Source organism: Typopeltis vanoorti, chromosome 12 (genome assembly GCF_054136105.1).
Source record: "Typopeltis vanoorti isolate ZY-2024b chromosome 12, IOZ_Tvanoo_1.0, whole genome shotgun sequence".
NCBI classification, from domain to species: Eukaryota; Metazoa; Arthropoda; class Arachnida; order Uropygi; family Thelyphonidae; genus Typopeltis; species Typopeltis vanoorti.
In genome coordinates this window covers 59,326,871-59,347,007 of record NC_143560.1, presented here as the reverse complement: position 1 = coordinate 59,347,007, position 20,137 = coordinate 59,326,871, and the positions used below count along the sequence as shown (strand labels likewise).

Genomic DNA, 20,137 nt, shown 5'->3' with positions numbered 1-20,137 from the left:
CAGTCTCCAAAAAAGTTAGATAGGGCTAAAATGGCTTTTCCTACTCCCATAAGGAAATCAAAGTTTTTTTTTTTTCCCTTTCCGATCTATATTGGCTAGGCTACAAACATGTGACTTGTTACATCGTACGGTGCATCTTGCCCATGAATATATATATATATATATATATGTAGAAAGTATTTTACCTTGGGTATAATAAATGTTAAAAATACCAAGCAATTTTAAACCTGGTTTTACTCCATTTCCCAAGTAAGCAAACAGACAAACAAGTCAAGTTTGCGCCTGCAAGTGATGCAAGTCTAGCTGATCCTACAGGTAGTGCAAGACCAAGGCAACTCGTGGTAAAGGTGGCATAAGCTCTGATCACTAATCTTCATATTTGCCCTTAATGCCAAAACACATCTCCAAGAAGGGGATGTATGATGTTTTGTATTAAAGGCAAGGGGCCACTACCCAGACCGGTTTTGACCTTTATTGAGGTCTCATCAGTGGGAGCCAGGCTAGAAATACCAAGATTTAGTAATACAGAGCTTATAAGTATTTTACCAGAACAAGTTACCATAAGGTGTTTTAACCTTATTAAATAAAAATCTCTGGAGGAGATATGAATGTAGAAAGTATTTTACCTTTGGTATAATAAATGTTATAATGCAAATACAAAACATCATACATCATACCTTTAATACAAAACATCATACATCCCCTTCTTGGAGATGTGTTTTGGCATTAAGGGTAAATATCAAGATTAGTGATCAGAGCTTATGCCACCTTTACCATGAGTTGCCTTGGTCTTGCACTACCTGTAGGATCAGCTAGACTTGCATCACTTGCAGGCGCAAACTTGACTTGTTTGTCTGTTTGCTTACTTGGGAAATGGAGTAAAACCAGGTTTAAAATTGCTTGGTATTTTTAACATATATATGTGTGTGTGTGTGTGTGTGTAGAGAGTGAGAGTGTTAAATGTATGTATTTCCACTTCTCTACTCTCCTGATGAACTCCTGTTCTTTTCTTCACTGTAATTCTTCTGCTGTCATTAGCAAACTCTGTTTGATAATGTCACCATACTGTTCTCTCTATCCTTTGTGCAAATAATAATATTCTTTACATTCTATGCCTGTAACTATATTATCCTCTGTCAACTATCTCATTAGTTTCGCAGCTACTAGAGTACACACCATTCTGCTTTGGACCACTATGGGATTGTGATGTGCAATATACTGCCTCTCCCAGTCAAGTCAACCCAGCCTTCTTGTGGTGTGACCTGTTTCCACTAAAGGGACTCTGGCAACAGCAAGTATTTCTGCTGCAAAGAGATACCTTCCTAGTTGGTGGAAATGCCAATTTGACTGACTGAGTATTAAGATGGCCCAGATTGTGGAAAATTTCTGTTGATTCCATAATCAGGTGGAAATCCAGATTGTGGAATCAATTAATCTTAGCTATAACCTATCTAATTGTCACTCTTCAGCTATCCAACTTTGGTGTACACAGAATCATACCTGCATGAATGTGCCCAACAATATTGTGACATCCAGAACTGCTTCACATGTGAGCAATGCATTTTCAAGTTATTTATAGCTGCCTCTTGTAATGTATATTTTTGTAATTTCTCTTTTAATGTTATTATTTATTTTTATTTATTTTTTTATGTTGGGCCCATATAGAGAGGTTGGCTGATCAACCTATAGTATTTTAATACCATATATAGGTAGTGGGTTGGGAAAGGAGAAACTTGTGGACATTTGATTTAAAAGCCTGTATATTGTATTCCTTGAGAAATACATCAGGGGAAAGACTGTTCCACAGTACAGCAGTAGCAGGGATGAAGGAGGAGAAAAAGAAACTTGTTCTGTAGGTTTCAAGGTGCAGGAGCCCACCAAGGTATTTGCCGCCCAGGTGCAATTTTTATCGACCGTCCATCTGACATCTAAAAGTAAGGGTTACTAATATTACATTAGTTAATGTCGTGTTAAAGTCAATGTTGCCACCCGGGTGTACTGTGAAAGGATGTTGGGCAGCAGCTGTACATTTTCTAATGGGCTTAGTACAGAGTGGGGAATTATTGATGCTGTTTCAGATGAACATTTTCCATGGAATATACAAATTGCAGAGAGTGAGTTGGTAAGAGATGGGTCATTTATCAATCTAATTGCTCTCCTCTGTATTGAGTCAAGCATTTTGAGGGAGCTTTTAGGAGCCCCACTCCAAATGTGAGAACAGTAGTCGATAGCTGGGTGGATTTGTGATTTGTATAAGGTTAACAGCTGTTTAAAGGTGAAGTAATGTCTTCAACGAAAGAGAAATCTTAGTTTTTTGGAAGCTGAAGATGCAGTGGTTGTGATGTGTTTTTGCCAGGAGAGGCTTGATGTCAAGGTAATTCCGAGAAGAGAAATCTCATCTTGTCTGGGAATTTGAGTGTTATCAAAAATAATATAGGGGGAAATGGTTCCTTTTTGTGGGAGATAAGACAGAACTGGGTTTTACTAGCATTGAAGTTGATGAGGTTATCTGAGCCCCATTGGAGGATGGCTTGGAGGTCAAGAATTAAGGGAAGCTGTGGGTTGAAGTGAGTTGTGTAGAGTAAGGTTTATTAAATGAAAGGGAGGAGTGCAATGTGCTGTCATAAGCAAAAACTGTGTATTGGGTTGGAGGTCAACTGAAATAGGTCATTGATATACAGAAGGTAGGGAGGTCATTGAGAGAACTGAACCTTGTGGGATCCAGCATTAGTTGGATGGTGAGAGGAAAGGGAGTCGTCTAACCATCACACATAGTGTACATCCAGATAGAAAGCTGGAAATCCATCTGCAGACGTCCCGAGACAGTCCAAATGATGGGAGTTTGCTTAGTAAGCCTTTGTGCCAGACCCAGTCAAAGGCTTTAGAGATATCAAGTGCAACCACTTGGGATTTGCCAAATTTCTCCATGGCATTTGTTCAGAGGTGATATATGAGAGCAGATGACCTGTTGATCGGCATCGATGGAATCCATACTGGTGGTTGCTTAATAGCTGGGTACCTTCAAGGTAGAGTAGGAGTTGAGAATTGATTGTTTTCTCCATCACTAGATGATAGGTTTATCATCTCTTTCTGTCAAAAGGATACAGAGGCATTGTATGTTGGGAAGTTGGAATGATTGTGGGGCATTTGTCATTGTCAGTTATACATGCATTGTTTGTTTTCTCCATCACTTTAGATAGGATTGAGGTGAGTGAGATAGGATGGTAGTTAGACGGCAACGATTTGTCACCCTTTTTAAGAATGGGTTGAATATAGGACAATTTCCAGGCTTTGGGATATATTCGAGTGGAGTAAGAGAGTATGTACAGACAACATAGGATAGGAGTCAGTTTTGCTGCACAGACCTTTAGGACAATTGGATGAATGTCATCAAGGCCAGGAGCCATTTTTGTGTCTAATTTAGACAACAGGTTTATCATCTCTTTCTGGCAAAAGGATACAGGGGGCATTGTATGTTGGGCAGTTGGAATGACTGTGGAGCATTTGCCATTGTCAGTTATGCATGCATTGGAAGCGTGAAGTCAGGAGATTAGCTTTTTTTGTGAGTGATGTTACAATTGAGTCATCTGGGTATGATAGGGGTGGGAATAGTGTAGGGCAAAAGTTACGACCAATTGCTTTGGCAAAAGGCATGGATTCCATTTGGACAGGCTGCAAGTTTCCTGCATTTTGCCCATTTAAATTCTGTTTTGGAAGCATTAATAATTTTCTTGCATCTGTTTCAGGCTTCAGTATAGGTATTGAAGGAGGATTGAATTCTTGATTTGAGCCAGTTGTGGTATGCCTGATTTTTCATTTGTACAGCTTTGGCACATCTTTTGGAGAACCAGGGTTTAGATAAGGGGGAAACGGCAGTTCAGAAAAGTGTGGGGAATGTATGTTTTCATGCCAGTGAGGATTACTTTGGTGATACGTTCGGATTGGAAGACTGGAAACAATAATCCAACCATGGGAATGAAGCATAGTAGTCTCGGAGGCTGTCCCATTTGGCACTGTTATAATGCCAAACTACTCTTGTGTGGGTGTGACTGTGTATCATGGAGGAGGAGATGAGCACTCGGTTGTGATCAGAATTACCCGGGGGGGGGGGGGGGGGCTCACTACATTCACTGCATATTTGAAAGGGTCATTGGTAAGGAAGAGATTAGGATATTTGGGGAGTGATTCGGGTTATCTGATATTCTTTTTTGGCACCTGATGAATTTTCCTAAGAAAACAAAACTAGTTGTGCACTCAATTAATAAATAGTATGTTTTATATTATGGTATCTCTCATCTTCTAGTCATTAAATTTATTTAATCATGTCATATAGCCAAGTAAATCCATTGCATCATATATGATGCAATTATGGTATGAATCCATATATGGTATGGAGCAAAAAAAAAAAAAACAATAGTGTTTTTTTTTTACACCCATTTACTCCATAACATATATCATTGTATTTATTCAGTATTGCTTTTTTGTGCCATACTGTACCATGTGTATATACATATATATATAAAATTTCTTCTTATTACTTTAGTATCATTAATTTATATAAGTTAAATAGTAATAACCAAAGACCGAACCCAGAACCATACATTCTGTTATCTTTGTTCTGTTGTAATATACTACTCCATTCAGTATGCCAGCTTGTTGGCATACTGTTGATGCTTAATTCTTTATGCAGGAACTTCAAAAGAAGAAATTGTTATGTAGGATATGTAAAGAGAAAGGTGATTAGCAGGTTCATGGACAGTGCAATTCACAATCAAGAAGAGTGAATAAAGAGTGGTGGTGAAAAAAAAAAAAAAAAGGCAGAATTAGATTGAGAGAAAAGTAGCCAAGAAGGCAAAGGAAATCTCGGAGTTATTTTACTACATGGCAAGCAAAAGGAAGAGTGAGCATAGAAGGATGGCTCTAATGAAGATTAATGTAAGTAGTTGAGAGAAGCAGAAGAAAAAAAAAAGTTGAATTACTGAGTGTACACTTTACAAGTGTGTATCATCCAGATGAAGATAATGTGGCAACTTGTGTGACAGGAATAGAGACAGTAATGAAGGTAGATGAACTGGAATTGTTTGGGTTATTAAAAAGTCTGAAAGCGAATACAACCATGAAGTTAGTTGCGGTACAATTTTGTGTCACAAGAAATTACAAGGGAAATGGAAGTCTCTCTAACCACAGTCTTAGCACTGATAGAGAATGCTAAGGAAGTGGAAAGATGGGTGTATTACATTCTCACAGTTCTGTTACATAAAGGATGCTCCAAAACTGAGATTTCCAATGATAGACCAATTAATATTCTCTGGAGTAGTGATTAATATATTCATAAAATTTGGTTAAGTACAGACTCTTCTCATAAGAAAGTGGTGGTATGTAGTTGAGAGAAGCAGGAGAAGTTCATTTTTGCCTCTTGGGGAAAGTTCTTGAAGATATTTCTTCATAATTCCCCACAAATTTCAGTGGAGTTTAAATCTAGTGAGTTTTCTGGCCAAGGAATTACACTGATTTGTCTTTTTTTTTTGAGCCATCTAGTAGTGGTCTTGGAAGTGTGACAAGAAGTTAAATCTTGCTGAAAAAAGAAATCACTATCACATAAATCTTCCAATGCCAGTAACTTAAAGTGCTCAGAATTTCTCAGTACACCGTGGAATTGACTCTTTCATACACAACCTACCTGGACCTCTGCAGTCATACAAGCCCATACCATGACAGAGGTTGCACATTTCACCGAATGTTTCATGCATACTTTATCATTATTATTATTATTATTATTATTATTATTCAGGCCTCCATGGAGTCAAAAGACTCATTGTGGGAGGTCCTTCCTAGGAAACACAAAGTCTATCATACCATTCGTTTAACTCATTGACCATTCTTGCTCTCACCACTCTATCAGGCAATGCATTCCACAGTTCAATCACCCTCCATGCAAAGAAACCACTCCTCATCCTCTTGCTCACAGCTTCCTTTTGTAACTTCCAGTGATGGCCCCTTGTCATTGCTCCTTCCCGCTGTTCCACCAAGCAAAAGAACTCCCCAGTGTCAATCCTGTAACTACCTCTCAACAGTTTAAAAGTCTAAGTCTTATCACCTCTCTTATCTACCAAACCTGCAGTCCACATTCCCTCAGCCAATCCTCATAACTAATATTGTACGGTCCTTGTTATCTGCCTCTGTATCCTTTCCACAGTTAATTTATCCGCTTCAAATCCTGGGGACCAAATTTGAGAACAATAATCTAAGTGTAGTCTGATCAGGGTCTTATACAATGGAACGATAATTCTTTTATCTCTGCAAGTCAGCATCCTTCTCAGTGGCAGCAATTCTCTGGGTTCCCTTCACCACCTTTGCAATATGTTCCCTGAATTTCAGTTTTCTATCAATCATCCCGCCCCAGATTTCTTATCTCCCCTACTTCTTCCAGTACAGCTCCTCCAATTGAGTATGCAGCCTCCCATCGATGTATCCCACTCTTCAAGACTTTACATTTTGCTGCATTAAACCGACAGCTTGGGCATATGAATGACAGCCCCATTCATTTGCCCATCTGTCTAGTTTATTCAAATCCTCTTGAAGGGCTGCCACCTCTGCATTATTCCTAATAACCCTTCCCAGCTTCACATCATCTGCAAACAACTGAGTATCCCCCTGCAATCCATTGACAATGTCATTGATATATAGGTTAAACAATACATGTCCCAGTACTGAGCCCTGTGGGACTCCACTTGTAACCTTCTGCCTCCTTGATATTGCCCAACCATACACAACTCTCTGATACCTATCAGAAGCCAATTCTGAACCCAGTTGACTAACCCGAGACCTATGCTGCAACTTAAATATCAGCTTATATGTGGCACCTGTCAAATGCCTTTGCAATAAAAAATGGTAGTATATACCTTTCCCTTATCAACTGCTCTTTTTTACTTTATTATAAAAGGCAATCATATTACTAAAGCAAGAGCTTTAGTAATATGATTCTGCCCAATGCAGTATATGGTCGCTCACTAATTTCTCCAAGATTTTAACAACTACTGATGAAACACAAACTGTCCTATAATTAGACACTTCCAGTCCACTACCTCCCCTATGCAATGGCACTATCTGCTGACCTGTCTTTTCATTGAAAAGACAGGTCAGCAGAGCTGTGAGTTCTTTAGCACATTCTCTCAAAACCTGTGGTGAAATACCGTCCAGTCCAACAGCTTTACTGACATCCAGAGTACTCATTTGGAACATGCTCTCCTCTTGCACCTCTAAACCTCGAACCTGCACTATCTCTCTAGTATTAAAACTTACTACTCCAGGATGAAATACTCCAGTAAAGTGTTCATTGAACAACTCTACTATGTCCTCTGCATCGGTCACTCTATTCCCATTTTTATCCCACAATGCCATTCTTCCACAATTATTTTTCCTCCTACTGGCCACATAGCTAAAAAAATTTCCTAGGATTTTTTTTAGATCTTAGTGCCAATCTCTTCTCATATTCCAGTTTCGCCTTCCTCACCATACTAGTCACTCTCCTGGCCTGAGTCTTATATTCTTCATGCATCTGCTTTCCACTCCTCTTCTTATATCACTTCCATAACTTCTTTTTCACCTGCAGTTCCTGTTTGATATTATTTGTCATCCACTTTATACCAAATTTTGTCTCTTTCACTCGTGGAATACTGCTTATTATGGCTGCTAACAAATATTCCTTCACAATTTCCCAAGCACTAATCATATCCTGGTCTTCCAATTCCACCCTCCACAAGTGCCCGAAATTGATATCTAAGACTATTATAATCACCTGCCTTATAATTCCACATATATTCCCTTTTCTTTGATATTCCTGCATATCTCTTCATCTTCCAAGTCCACATGGTCTTTCCAAGTCACTCTCTCTCCAACTGGGGAGAGAGAGATGACATCTCAGTTACTATCAGCTCTTCTGATGCTATGACTAACTCCAAAACTCTTGAACCTCTTGTTCCCTCTATTACATGTTGCTTAAGACATTTTGTTCCTCAAGAATTCTAGAAATTCTATTCCCTTATTACTATATGCATTTTCCCCAACATATACTGCTGTAGTTAAAATCTCCCATAACAATCATTCTTCTTGCACTTGCCAAACTCAACTACCTAAACATCTCCTGCCCCCCTACCCTCTATGCTCCTTGGCTTGTTGCAACACCCCACTAAATATCCTGTCTTGCTGACTTCTACCTCACACCATATGCTTTCAAAACCATTAGTGTCACTGCCTTCCAAAGCCTCTGCTCTTAGAGGACATAAGTCATCATTTATCATAAGCAGTACTCCACCACCATATTTTCCCTCCTATTCTGCAGAAAAATGCGGTACCTTGCTACTTCTATTCCTGTTATTATATCATTCCATCAACCACATCTCAGAGATCCCAATAATCTTTGGCCAGGCTAATGCTATCAGCACCACCAATCATCTCCTTTATTCCGGATACTCCTGGCATTAATAGAAAGCATAAATATGTCACTACTTATATACCTATCATTATCCCCTCCAGACTCCACTGGACTCGATGTTACCTGATGTCGTCTCCCTTCCCCCAAGCATCCATTCTCATGACAGGCCACCCCTGCTACCATCCATCCTGGGAATTATAATTTCCCCTGCATTGACACATCGACTCGTTCAGAAAACAGCAATCTCTCCAGATGCCTACATCCTTCCTCATTCAAATGTAAGTGGTCTCTCGCATACAGTTCCTCTCTGTCCTCAAATGCCCTCCAAGCATCCATATATTCCAATCCTCTCTTGTGACACATTCTAGCTATTATGCTATTCGTTATTACTGCTCTTCTGCTCGGCTCATCATTATCATACCTGGGTAACACACACACACAGTATCTTTCCTATGCATTTTCTTTTGTACAACCTCAATCATGAATCTCAGATCTCTAGCCACCCAATGTACACTGTCTCTTAAGTCATTTGTGCACACCATCACAATCATCTTATCCACCCATTCACCCTGCTTAATTGCCATAGCCACACTTTCTATTGTTCCTCCAGGCAGATACTCCTCTGGCATCCTGTCTTGCACACCACAGATCATCGAGTCTCCATACATCATACCTGTTACCACTCTGTTATCAAATGCTTCTTGCTTAAGATGCCAAACATGTATCCTTTGATGACCATAGGACACTTAAACCATATTTTCATTGCTAAAAAAGTACCTTTTTTCAGTCCTCTTGACCCCACAACTGTCTTTGCTTACATCATCGCATTCTAGTTGACTTTTGCTTGGAAGTCATAAGCAGCTTTGTCTTTAAGCACACATGATTTAAAACCCAAATTGTGAGTCACCTCAATGTCATAGATTTAGACACATTCACATCTAGCTATTTCCATCTCCTGTGAAAATACCTTACATTCGGAAGTGATTTCTCTTCACGAAATTTTACTCTCATATCTTGATGCAGTTATTTCCTTTCGACTGTTATTATTGCAATGATTATTTTTAAAAATCTGGTTATTAGAATACTCTCTTAATACTCTCTTCATGCTTGCTTGAGAACATTTTAATTCCTTAGCTATAAACTATTGAGTTTGGCCTTCTTTGTGTACAGACACCATACAAAACTTTTTAGTTTCCGATATGTCACTCATTCGACTCATGTTTAGCAAATGATTAACTGAAATCCACTTGAAAATGATTTCTCACATACGATTCAGTCCCACAGCTACTGAAATATATGCTATTTCTATGCTCTCCTCAAAACCTATCGGAAAAATTTGGAATATTCTAATATTTTGAACCACGTTAAAAATTATGCTAATTTTGTGAATGTTTTCAACTAACAGTTTTCTTATAATTTATATTCGATTTTTACATGGTTATATAATCTAAAAAGTACTTAGATTTAGATGATGATAATTCATATTTGGTAATAATTATTATCTATGCAATAAATTAGAATTGCAAATCATTCAACACATTTTCTTTGATTATTCTGAATTTTTAGTTCCGAGGTGTATACTTAAGATTATTTATAATGTGTATTCTATTCTTTTCCTGACTGTTGCCAATTTTTTGTGTGGTCCCCATGAATTAATCAACATAAATTATCTATTAATTATTTCATTAATAGCTTCAAGACTAATACAGAAAATTTTTTATTCCATATAGTCGTTTATTCCGCATGCTATTTTCCAACAATATAGTATGCCACTACACTGAAGTTGTATGTAGGAATTTCTGAATAACACATTTCTAGACAGATGGATTAATATATCATTTTCCCTCATTGGTCCTCTGACATAACCCTGTTGACTTTTTTTTTTTTTTTTTTGCATTTGAGATTTGTGAAAGATGGTATGTGATCAACACCTATTTGTAATGTCTCTAACATAGTGTTATATACTTTAATTGCTGCAATGAAGAATATAGCTTCTGAGATAAGTGGAAAGTAGAGCTTTGTCCCAAAGCAACAAAGTATACATTTAAAAGTCTGCTAATACATAAAACATTATGGACTGTTTGTGTTAAATGAAACAAGGGTGTTACTTTTTTTTTAAATATTAACACCAGTCAGATGTTGCCAAACCTATAATACATCAGTGCCCTGTGTGAGTAAGTGGTTTTGGAGAAAGAAGAAACTAAGAATTTATTGACATTACTATGTAGCTTTGGACTGGATAATTTTAAATAATATTTCATAGCAAATTTCAGGAAACAGTTATAGAAAATATAAAAAATTAATTGTAGTATCAGGATGAGGGATGAAAAAATAGAATATTGTTTTCATGTATCTGTTTGCCATTAAATTTGCAGACTCCTCACAGTACCTCCCATGGAGAAGATATAGCTGCTGCAATTAAAGCTATTTTATTAGAAGCATCATCCAATCAGTTAGTGGCTGTAGGAATCAATTGCTGTCCACCTGAATACGTTGAATCTCTTTTGCAAAGCATAAAGTCTGTAGTGCAAGATACTGATCTTATTGCATATCCAAACAGTGGAGAGAAATGGCAACCAGGAATTGGGTAAGGTATAATAATCTATAATAAGATAATGAATTTTGAAATATACTTGACATATTCAGCTGTTTTGGTGAATTTTTTTGTACACATTTAATATACACAGTATATACTATGTGTTCCAAAAGTACTGGGGTACCATGCAATTTCTAATAAGTGGCTGCATATATATTGGTGAAGTAGCAAACATGAAGTGTTATACTAGATGGGCATGAGCTCAAGCAATTAGAGAAATATAGTATGGTGATGCCAACATCAGTTGTGTGCTGCTTGATGAGAATGTGAGGAAATCACATTTTTCAGCAACAAAGATTAAAGATGTAACTGATAATGTTAATTCTTTTGATGCTTTGGTAAGCAGGAAATATTTGAATGGTGGCAAGTACAGAATGAAAGAGTTGCTGGAAGTAATGAAAAAGAAGAGTGAGCAAGTAATGACTCTAAGATTGTTGCTGTAGTATAATAAGAAATGCAAAGAAGGGTAGCATTAGAAAATGTATCAATGCATAGATCTATAATGCATGTAGATAGGTCATGTAAGAGGAAGTATTTGCAGACATATGGAGAAAATTTGATCGGTGATATATCCTACACATCAATTGATTTGGAGAAAGTATTGCTCATTAATTGAATGGATATTTGGAATCAGAATACTAGGGGGGTGTTAAGCTGGAAATAGGTATAACCATGAGTCAAGTAAGTGTGTGAATGGGAATGATCAGAGAATTCTGAATGTAGTTTCTCAGATCACAAATTAAAATGGTAGTAGTTATAAGATGCAAAGATATATCACAAGGAATTTTTGGCATTGCTTAGTTTGATGTGATCAAAAATTACATCCATTAGCAAGAATTGATTGAAAGAAGAAGGTATAGTTAATGGATTAGAATACAAGTAAGTGCTATATTTCCATGGAAGCAATCTGTTTGAGGTTATCTAGTGCAAATAAAGGTAAAGAGGATAAAATATATAATCAATTACTGCTGTATGTCTGAGGACTCAAAGCAAGATATATAGATATTTGTCACTATATTTAAAGTACTCCATAATAATTACTTGTCCTGTGCTGCTTACTGAACTCATGTCCTGATGCAAATTAGCAGCCTTCATCCAGATGAAGACTGATGTGAAGATAGGACTAGACAAACTGGAAAGACTCATATTGCTAATCTCAAGGCAAATATGGCAATAAGATTAAATTCATATCTACTTGTAGATTATAAAAATGCTTGAGAATTAGCAGTACTATAGTTATGTTATGTAATTTAATTCTCAGCATTGGCAGAATCCCAAGGGTGTGGAAAGAGGGAATGTATATAGAGACAAGAAGCTCCAAATCAGAGTTAGAAGAAAAAACTGAGATTGTTGTAAGTTCTGCCTTACTTTGAATTTGAGTGATTTTTTTTTTTTTTTTTATCAGTGTAGATCAGGGCTAACCTTTTACATTCCATGTGTCAGTTTTTTTCACATATGAGTTCACACGCAACTCTTGTACTTAAAACTCCCTGTAAAAATATGTTAATATAGACATGATATATTGATTTAATATAAAAACAAGATAAACATTACTAACCTTAATGAGACTTTTGAGATCAACAGAGAATTCTTCAAATTTGAATCAGTTAGTTGTGAGCTCATTTTGTTTTTAATCTGTTTCATGACTGAAAATGCTTGTTCACATCTGTATGTCATTCTGAAACAACAGATATAACTCTAGGCAAATTTTCTTAATTCTGGAAAATACTCACAGAGTAATGATTGCCAGAAATTAATCATATCCAAAGCATTTGGGACAGGAGGGAAGCTCATCACATTTCATGTTCAATAATGAATTTGTTTTCAAGTCAATAAGTTCCATTTGTATGTTACTAGGCATCTTCATGATTTTTTGTTCACTAAGTGAAAATGGATTTATAAATGCAAGAATGCAGTCCTCTTTAGTAAAATCACAAAAATGACTTTCACCGATTCTTGAAATAACCTGATTTTTTCAATATATTTTGTAAAATTGCCATTATCTTAGCATGTTCATTCTGCTCTTTTAAGTGTGGAAACTATCTAAAATCCTCATTTTCTAGCAGTTTTAAGCTAGGAAACAGTTTGTTCTTGCCCTGCAGTTTCACATTTAGATAATTAAGATGGCTGGTAACATTAACAAAAAATGCTAAATCAAACAGCCAATTGTTATCACATTTTTGTGATAAACAATTGGCTGTGATAAGCTGCCTGAGGAAAGGGCTCTTTCCTCAGACAGCTTATTTTTCTTTTCTAGAAAATTATGAATGGTATTTTTCAGTTTCCAAAATCTACTCAGAATCTGTCCTCTAGAAAGTCAGCATAATGAAAATCAAGATTGCTATATTCCAAATCTAACATTTCACAATATGCTTGGAATTCTCTTCTGTTTAATTCTCTTCATTAAGTTTCTTCACGCATTTCATAACCAGTAACATTACATGCTGCAAATTGAATGTTTCTCCAAACAGTGATTCTTCATGTATAATGCAGTGATATTTTATTCAAGGACGACAGAAAAAGTTTTCAAACAAAGTTGTAGTTCCAGCAGCTTTACCTATTATTGACTGCACTCCATCAATACAAACACTGATGAGTGGTGAGTTTATTAGAATACTTCTAGATTTTCTAGGCATGATTTTGCTTTCTTAACTATGTCTAATCCTCTTGTTTTTCCATGAAGCGATTCATGACTGATAAGTTCTTCAAAAATATTAAATTATCATCAGTTCCTCTTATAAAAATGCTTAACTGGGCTACATCACATATGTCAGCAGATTTGTCCAAAGAAAAAAAATGTACCTGCATGGACAAGATCTTTCAGTTGCTCAGATACATCATGAGAAAGTTCTTTGGTGTGTCTCGTAACTGTTTGCTGAGACAGAGCGATTTTATATACTTCCCTTTCAATATTTTAATCACCAAGACATTTTGCAACTATTTGGAGATAAGGCTTAGCTCCATCAAAGAAAGACTTCTGTTTTTTGGCCAATGCTAAAGCAGTTTTGTAGGACACTTGTGTCATTGCCAAACTTGCATAACTTCTTTTAATAAACATATTTTGTCTTCTTTGGATTTCTTCCTTTTTCTTAATCACGTGTTCTCTCCGTAACTCTGACCCCAATTTTCCTTCTATTTTAGTCTGCAGTTGTGTTTTATAGTGTCTATTATGGTTGTGTCTTTTATTATGTGAGAAAGTGTTTTCACAAACAGTACACAACAGTTTTCCTGACAGATTTGCTATAAATAAGAACTCATTTTCCACTGTTCATTGAATTCATGCTTATTATCACCTTCTTTTTCTTTTGCACTAAGGATCAAACAAGTGAATGTGCAAAAGATGTGCATGAAACAATAAAATCGTTAAAAATAATTATTAAATTTTAGTTTTTTTTTTTTTTTCTCCTACAAAATCAGTTTTTGGTTAATACTTTTTGCATAAATAGGCTTACTTTTTTATTATTTTCATTGGGGTCCAATGCACCACCTTTGGCACATATGCCATAGGTTGGCCAGGAATGGCCAACCTATGATGATTATTGACTGTCTGAAATATTTGATTCACATAATCAATATTGAAAGTTAATGAAAGACATAATCAACACAAGAGAATTAAATATTGTTTAATTCTCTTGTGTTTACATGTTTCTCTGTAATTACATCTTGAAGTTATGAAACAGACCAGTAAATGGTAAATGCAGGCTATTTGTTTTTTTTTCATCATCAAGAAAATTTCCCTTCTCAAAAAGAGCCATGAATTGCATATTATTCCTCTGTTTACTAGAATCTAGGAGAGACGATTGTTACTTTCTTTCTCTATTGTGACGTTTATTTTTGAATGTCAGTTGTTGAGATACACTGAAAAATGTGTCCAATGTGTTTAGACCATGATGCCAAATAGCAGACACATCATCTGCATAGCATTGTGTGACTATTAGTTTAAGTGTATATATGTTGAGTGCTTGGTTTTTCAAAATGTTCTATGTAGAAGTTGGCATGAGGGAAAGGGAACTAACTGTAGTTTCATCTAGCTGTTTGTATATTTTTCCTTTCCATAAGCAATAACCAGAATCAATGATGAATCTAAATCATTATGATTTATTCATGTATAAATAAGAAAATATATACAGAAATATTTACATAACAAAACTCATGGTGATAAAGTCCATTAGAAGAAAGTTACTCTGTTTTATGTCAAATGTTAAATTGACAGATAGTTCATGAGCCTCATCTTCAAAAGGAAATTTGCTTATGTATTGCCAAAACTGTTTTATTGGTCTTTCTCGGTGTCAGTTAGTTCCCATAGAGAGCAAGAGCACACTGAATGTGAGTGAAAGCAGATGTATAAGTTGGTGGCCCGACTGCCTCATCTGACTTTTTTTATATTTTTTATTTTTCTGTTAGGAGTCTTTGCTGGCTTTCTTCAAGAATGACAACTGTTAGGAATGTGATCTTGCCTGTATATCCTGGTATTGTTTGAAGGCATGTTGTCCCAAAACGAGCAGAGACAAGCAAGTTATTGTACCTCTGTACTGAGCCTTGATAAGACCTCATCTCGACTGCCTCATCTGACTTTTTTTATATTTTTTATTTTTCTGTTAGGAGTCTTTGCTGGCTTTCTTCAAGAATGACAACTGTTAGGAATGTGATCTTGCCTGTATATCCTGGTATTGTTTGAAGGCATGTTGTCCCAAAACGAGCAGAGACAAGCAAGTTATTGTACCTCTGTACTGAGCCTTGATAAGACCTCATCTCGACTACTGTGCCCAGATTTGGTCACCTAGGTTCCTTCTTGATGGGGAGGAGGTGGAGAGGATCCAGAGGTGAGTGACTAAGATGATAGTGGGTCTATAGAATGAACCATATGAGAACAGGTTGAAGATTTGTGGGTTGCAGAAATTAGTTGATAGGCAGAAAAGGGGAGATATGATTGAGACATTCAAATTGCTAAAGGGTTTCTATAGGATTAATTCAGAGGATATTTTTGGGATCAGGACAGGTGGTGGGAGAACTAGGGGACACCTATGGAAGCTGGGCAAGTGGGTTCTCTACTTTTAGAGTGGTAAATGAGTGGAATAAGCTGCCAGAGTCTGTTGTGGGTGCTATGATGGTGAGTGAGTTCAAGGCAATGTATGAAAGATACTCTGAGAATGTCATATAGTTGTGTGGACATGATGTTTAGGGCCTCTCTCGATGAGTCTAAGGACTCCCTGGAGTCGCCCGTAATAATAATAATAATATCAACTGCTCACTGAGAGTGGTGATGCTCCATGTCTGGACACCATATGTAAACATGGCTTGACTGGTGGTTTTGTATACAGACAAATTTTTGTATTTGTGGTGATGAGATTGGATTTCTAGATATTAGTTACACTTTTATAAAATTGGAGAGCTCTGGGCTTTTTTTTTCAGTATGTCATTTAGAGTGTTGATGTAGGAACCAAGGTACTGAAAATCATTTACTTCTTCAAGAATGCGGTCATTTAGTTTAATATTTCCTTCTATTTTTTTTTTTTTTTAGGACTTAAGTTTTACTGCTATTGACTGACAACCCAATCAGTGCTGCATTTTTACATACATTTTTGGGCAGTCTGAATGTTAATATGAATTTAAATATATTATTTCAATACATCAGAGTGGAAATGTGGCTTAATGAGGTCAAGGGTCTCTGTCAAAGGTATATTACATAAACAGTGAGGTGATGTCAAAGCTCACCATAATATCAGGATTAGATAGGATTAGAAATTGTTATTAATATTTTAAAGTGAAGAGAATTTTTACTATGTGAGGAAGAGTTGTCTGTTAAGGGAAGGGAGAAAGTGATTTTGGATAAATGTTGCTAGCTTGTAGATAGGGCTGTCTATGCTACTAAGGGGGTATTAGGTTTGTGAACATTGGTACTTCATGTGTTCGTGGTGAGGGTTTAACATAAAGATTTAACTTTTTGGTAATTTTTGGGGCCAAGATATTATTTTTTTAAAAATAATTTATACTTTTTTTATTTTTGAGATTTGGTAGGATTCCAGTCCATCATCTAATATATGGAGGAGTCCTCTACATATCAAATTATTAATATTATTATCTTGGAAGTTTTTTCCCACTTGGTCAGGCTATAAATTATATATTTAGTTTAATCCTTCATCCAAGTGTAAGCAAACAAAGTTTGCACCCTGAAGTATCTTCAGGACTGGGGCAACTTGTGGCAAAGGTGGACTAAGTTTTCATCACTTTCCTTAGTATCCCATAATGCAAAGCACATCTCCTTGCAGACATGTATAATGCTGTGCATTATGGGAAGGGTCACTACCAGACAGGTTTCGACCTTTATTGATGTCTCTTCAGTGGGAACCAGACCCTAGAGGTGAAACCAAGGCTGAAGCAATGCAGAACTCTTATTTCCACCTGGGTCTGGCTCCCACTGAAGAGACCTGAATAAAGGTCTAAACAGCAAACTATAATTATGTGATAAAAGGACTAGAAATATCAAAATATATCAGGTGTACATTTGCTGTATTTGATATATCTGCAGGGTGGCCATAAAATAACTTTCCCTCTTTGGAGGCATCTGTAGCTAAAACCAATAAACGGAATGAGACCAAATTTTATATTGAGACTTTTGCAGGCATGGGGAGATGATTTCTGCGAAAAAAAGATTTAGTACCAAAAGTCGCCAATAGGGGAAATGTTGGCGCTGGCAGAGACGAAAACAAGGATAATTACATTAAAGGCAGATAAAATGGAATAATAACATTTCGACGGTGTAAGCAACAGCTGCGTCACTCATTCCAGCTGGATATGTGGCGCGTTACAATGATGATAAGAATAAGAATAATTAAATTAAAACAACAACTTGTGAGAGACACAGAAATTAATATAGTGATTGAACTCACAGGAAATAATGTTTTATTCATCAGAATCAGGGTCTCCTGGACCACATACATGATTTTCAATGTGCTGACCTTTCTTGTGTACAACAAATTGCATCTGGTGTGCGACATGCTCTACAGCTGAGCGTAAGGAGTCGGATTGGATGTTCATAACAGCTGTCACATACGCACAGTAAAATTTGCATAATCCTTTTTACCTGCATTTACTGCAAATATTTGTCTGCTTTTGGCACTGCCACTGCCAAAATTTCCCCTATCATCGTCTTTTGGTACTAAATCTTTTTTTCATGGAAATCATCTCCCCATGCCTTCAAAAGTCTCAATATAAAATTTGGTCTCATTCCATTTATTGGTTTTAGCTACAGATGCCTCCAAAGAGGGAAAGTTATTTTATGGCCACCCTGTATTTAAATTACAGCTACACTGTTTACTTTGGGGAACAATGCATTTTATTCTTTCTATAGCAGTGGCTAACACAGCATATGTGAGTTAATCTGGTTAAGTGTTCTCCTTAGTATGAAGGATTATCACACCTCTTAATGGAGATAATTGATGACTTGTACTTCTTATCCATGTTATTTCAACTCTGTCATATGTTTTACATCCGTATTTTGGTAGGTGTGAAAACGTCATAGTTATCACTAAAGTATATTTAAAGTGATTAAATGTTTGAAGGTCTGTTAAAAATTAAGCTAGGCTGTTGGTTCATTATTATGTTTGAAATACACACATACTCCACCAATTTCCAACCTGTTAAAGCAGGGTAGCAGATAAACAGGATCTCTAATGAAGGCATCCCATAGATAATAATGTAATAAAATAGGCCACTTAAAGTATGCAAAGAGCTACATACATTATGCTACCCATACATGTATTTCAGTAATATTTATTTAAATTTTTATGGTGATTCAATGGCAGTGAGGCCCTTTTACAGGGAGGTACGGCACCACCTCAATCCCCCCTATTTTTTATTTGGGCTCAGGACCAGCATAGCTGACAATTCAGATCTATAGCTGGAGGGATTGTCTTAAGTATACCTGACTGTATCCATTTGTGTTCATGGGGCCGGCTTGCCTGCTTGCGGGATGAAAAACCCCAGATAAACTGGGGGGGGGGGGGGGGACCCTGCTGTCAACAGCCAAGACCGGCTAATTTGGCTATGGCTGAGAAAGATACTTAAGCTCCTCATGTCGTTGACGGGAATCGAATCTTGGACATCCTTCCCCAGGCATATGGTTGCGAAGTGCATAGCCACTAGGCTAACTGCATGGACTTCAGTAATATATCTTTCTTACATGCCACTCAAATCTGGAATGATTACATTTATGTGCTACTTACTTACCAGCACTTAGTTCACACAGTTAGCCTAGTGGCTGTGCACATTGCAACCATATGCCCAGGGAAGGAGTGTCCTAGGCTCAATTCCCATTGACGATGTGAGGAGCATAAGGATCTTAGCTTAGGAGTTTGATTGGTTCAGTGCCATGGCATGTAAAACTGCAAGGGCTGGATGTTGATAGTGCATGGGGGGCAGTTAAGAAGTGTTTGCATTAGGCAATGGCTGACTGTATACCTAGAGTCTGAATAATAAATCAAGTTGGGGTTAAATGGATGAATAACACCTCTAACTTGAGCTGCAAAAAAAGAAACAACTATGAAGGGAATTTAAGGAGAAAGGTGACCAGCAGGCACATGAACAGTATAAAGTGCAGGCCAGAAGGGTAACGAGTGTGGTAAGAAAAGCAAAAATGGATTTTGAAAACACATTAGCTATGCAGGCTAAAGAGAATCCCAAACAGTTTTTTCGATATGTTACAAGTAAAGAAAAAATGTATATGGCAGAATGATTTTAAGGAATGACAATGGTAGGGAGGTAACCGAATCAGTTGATATAGTTGAATTACTGAGCGAGCACTTTGCAAGAGTATATCATCCAGGTGGTGACATTGCAGGAATGAATGAACCAATAGATTATACGGGAATTGTGGTGAATGAAGTGGAGGTGAATACTCTATTACAAAACCTCAATGTCAATACTTCTGTGGGATTGGATGGTATACCAGTTCGTGTCGTACGTGAAGCAGCTAAAGAATTGTCAGTGACCTTGACCATTTTGTTTAATTTGAGTCTCGGGTCTGGGTTAGTCCCGAGGTGGGTGAAAAGAGGGGAAAATAGTTCCACTGCATAAAGGAGGTTCCAAGACTGCTGTTGTAAATTACT

At 36.9% G+C, this 20,137-nt stretch overlaps 1 protein-coding gene across 1 annotated transcript in view; it reads left to right on the top strand.

Annotated features, from left to right (window-relative positions):
- The window catches only part of LOC150100821 (betaine-homocysteine S-methyltransferase-like), a 113,492-nt gene that overhangs the window by 80,966 nt on the left and 12,389 nt on the right, over positions 1-20,137 (top strand). The window contains exon 5 of the mRNA XM_090401805.1: positions 10,810-11,021. Within this exon, the coding sequence (XP_090257931.1) occupies positions 10,810-11,021 (212 nt within the window). The remainder of the gene's footprint in view (positions 1-10,809; positions 11,022-20,137) is intronic.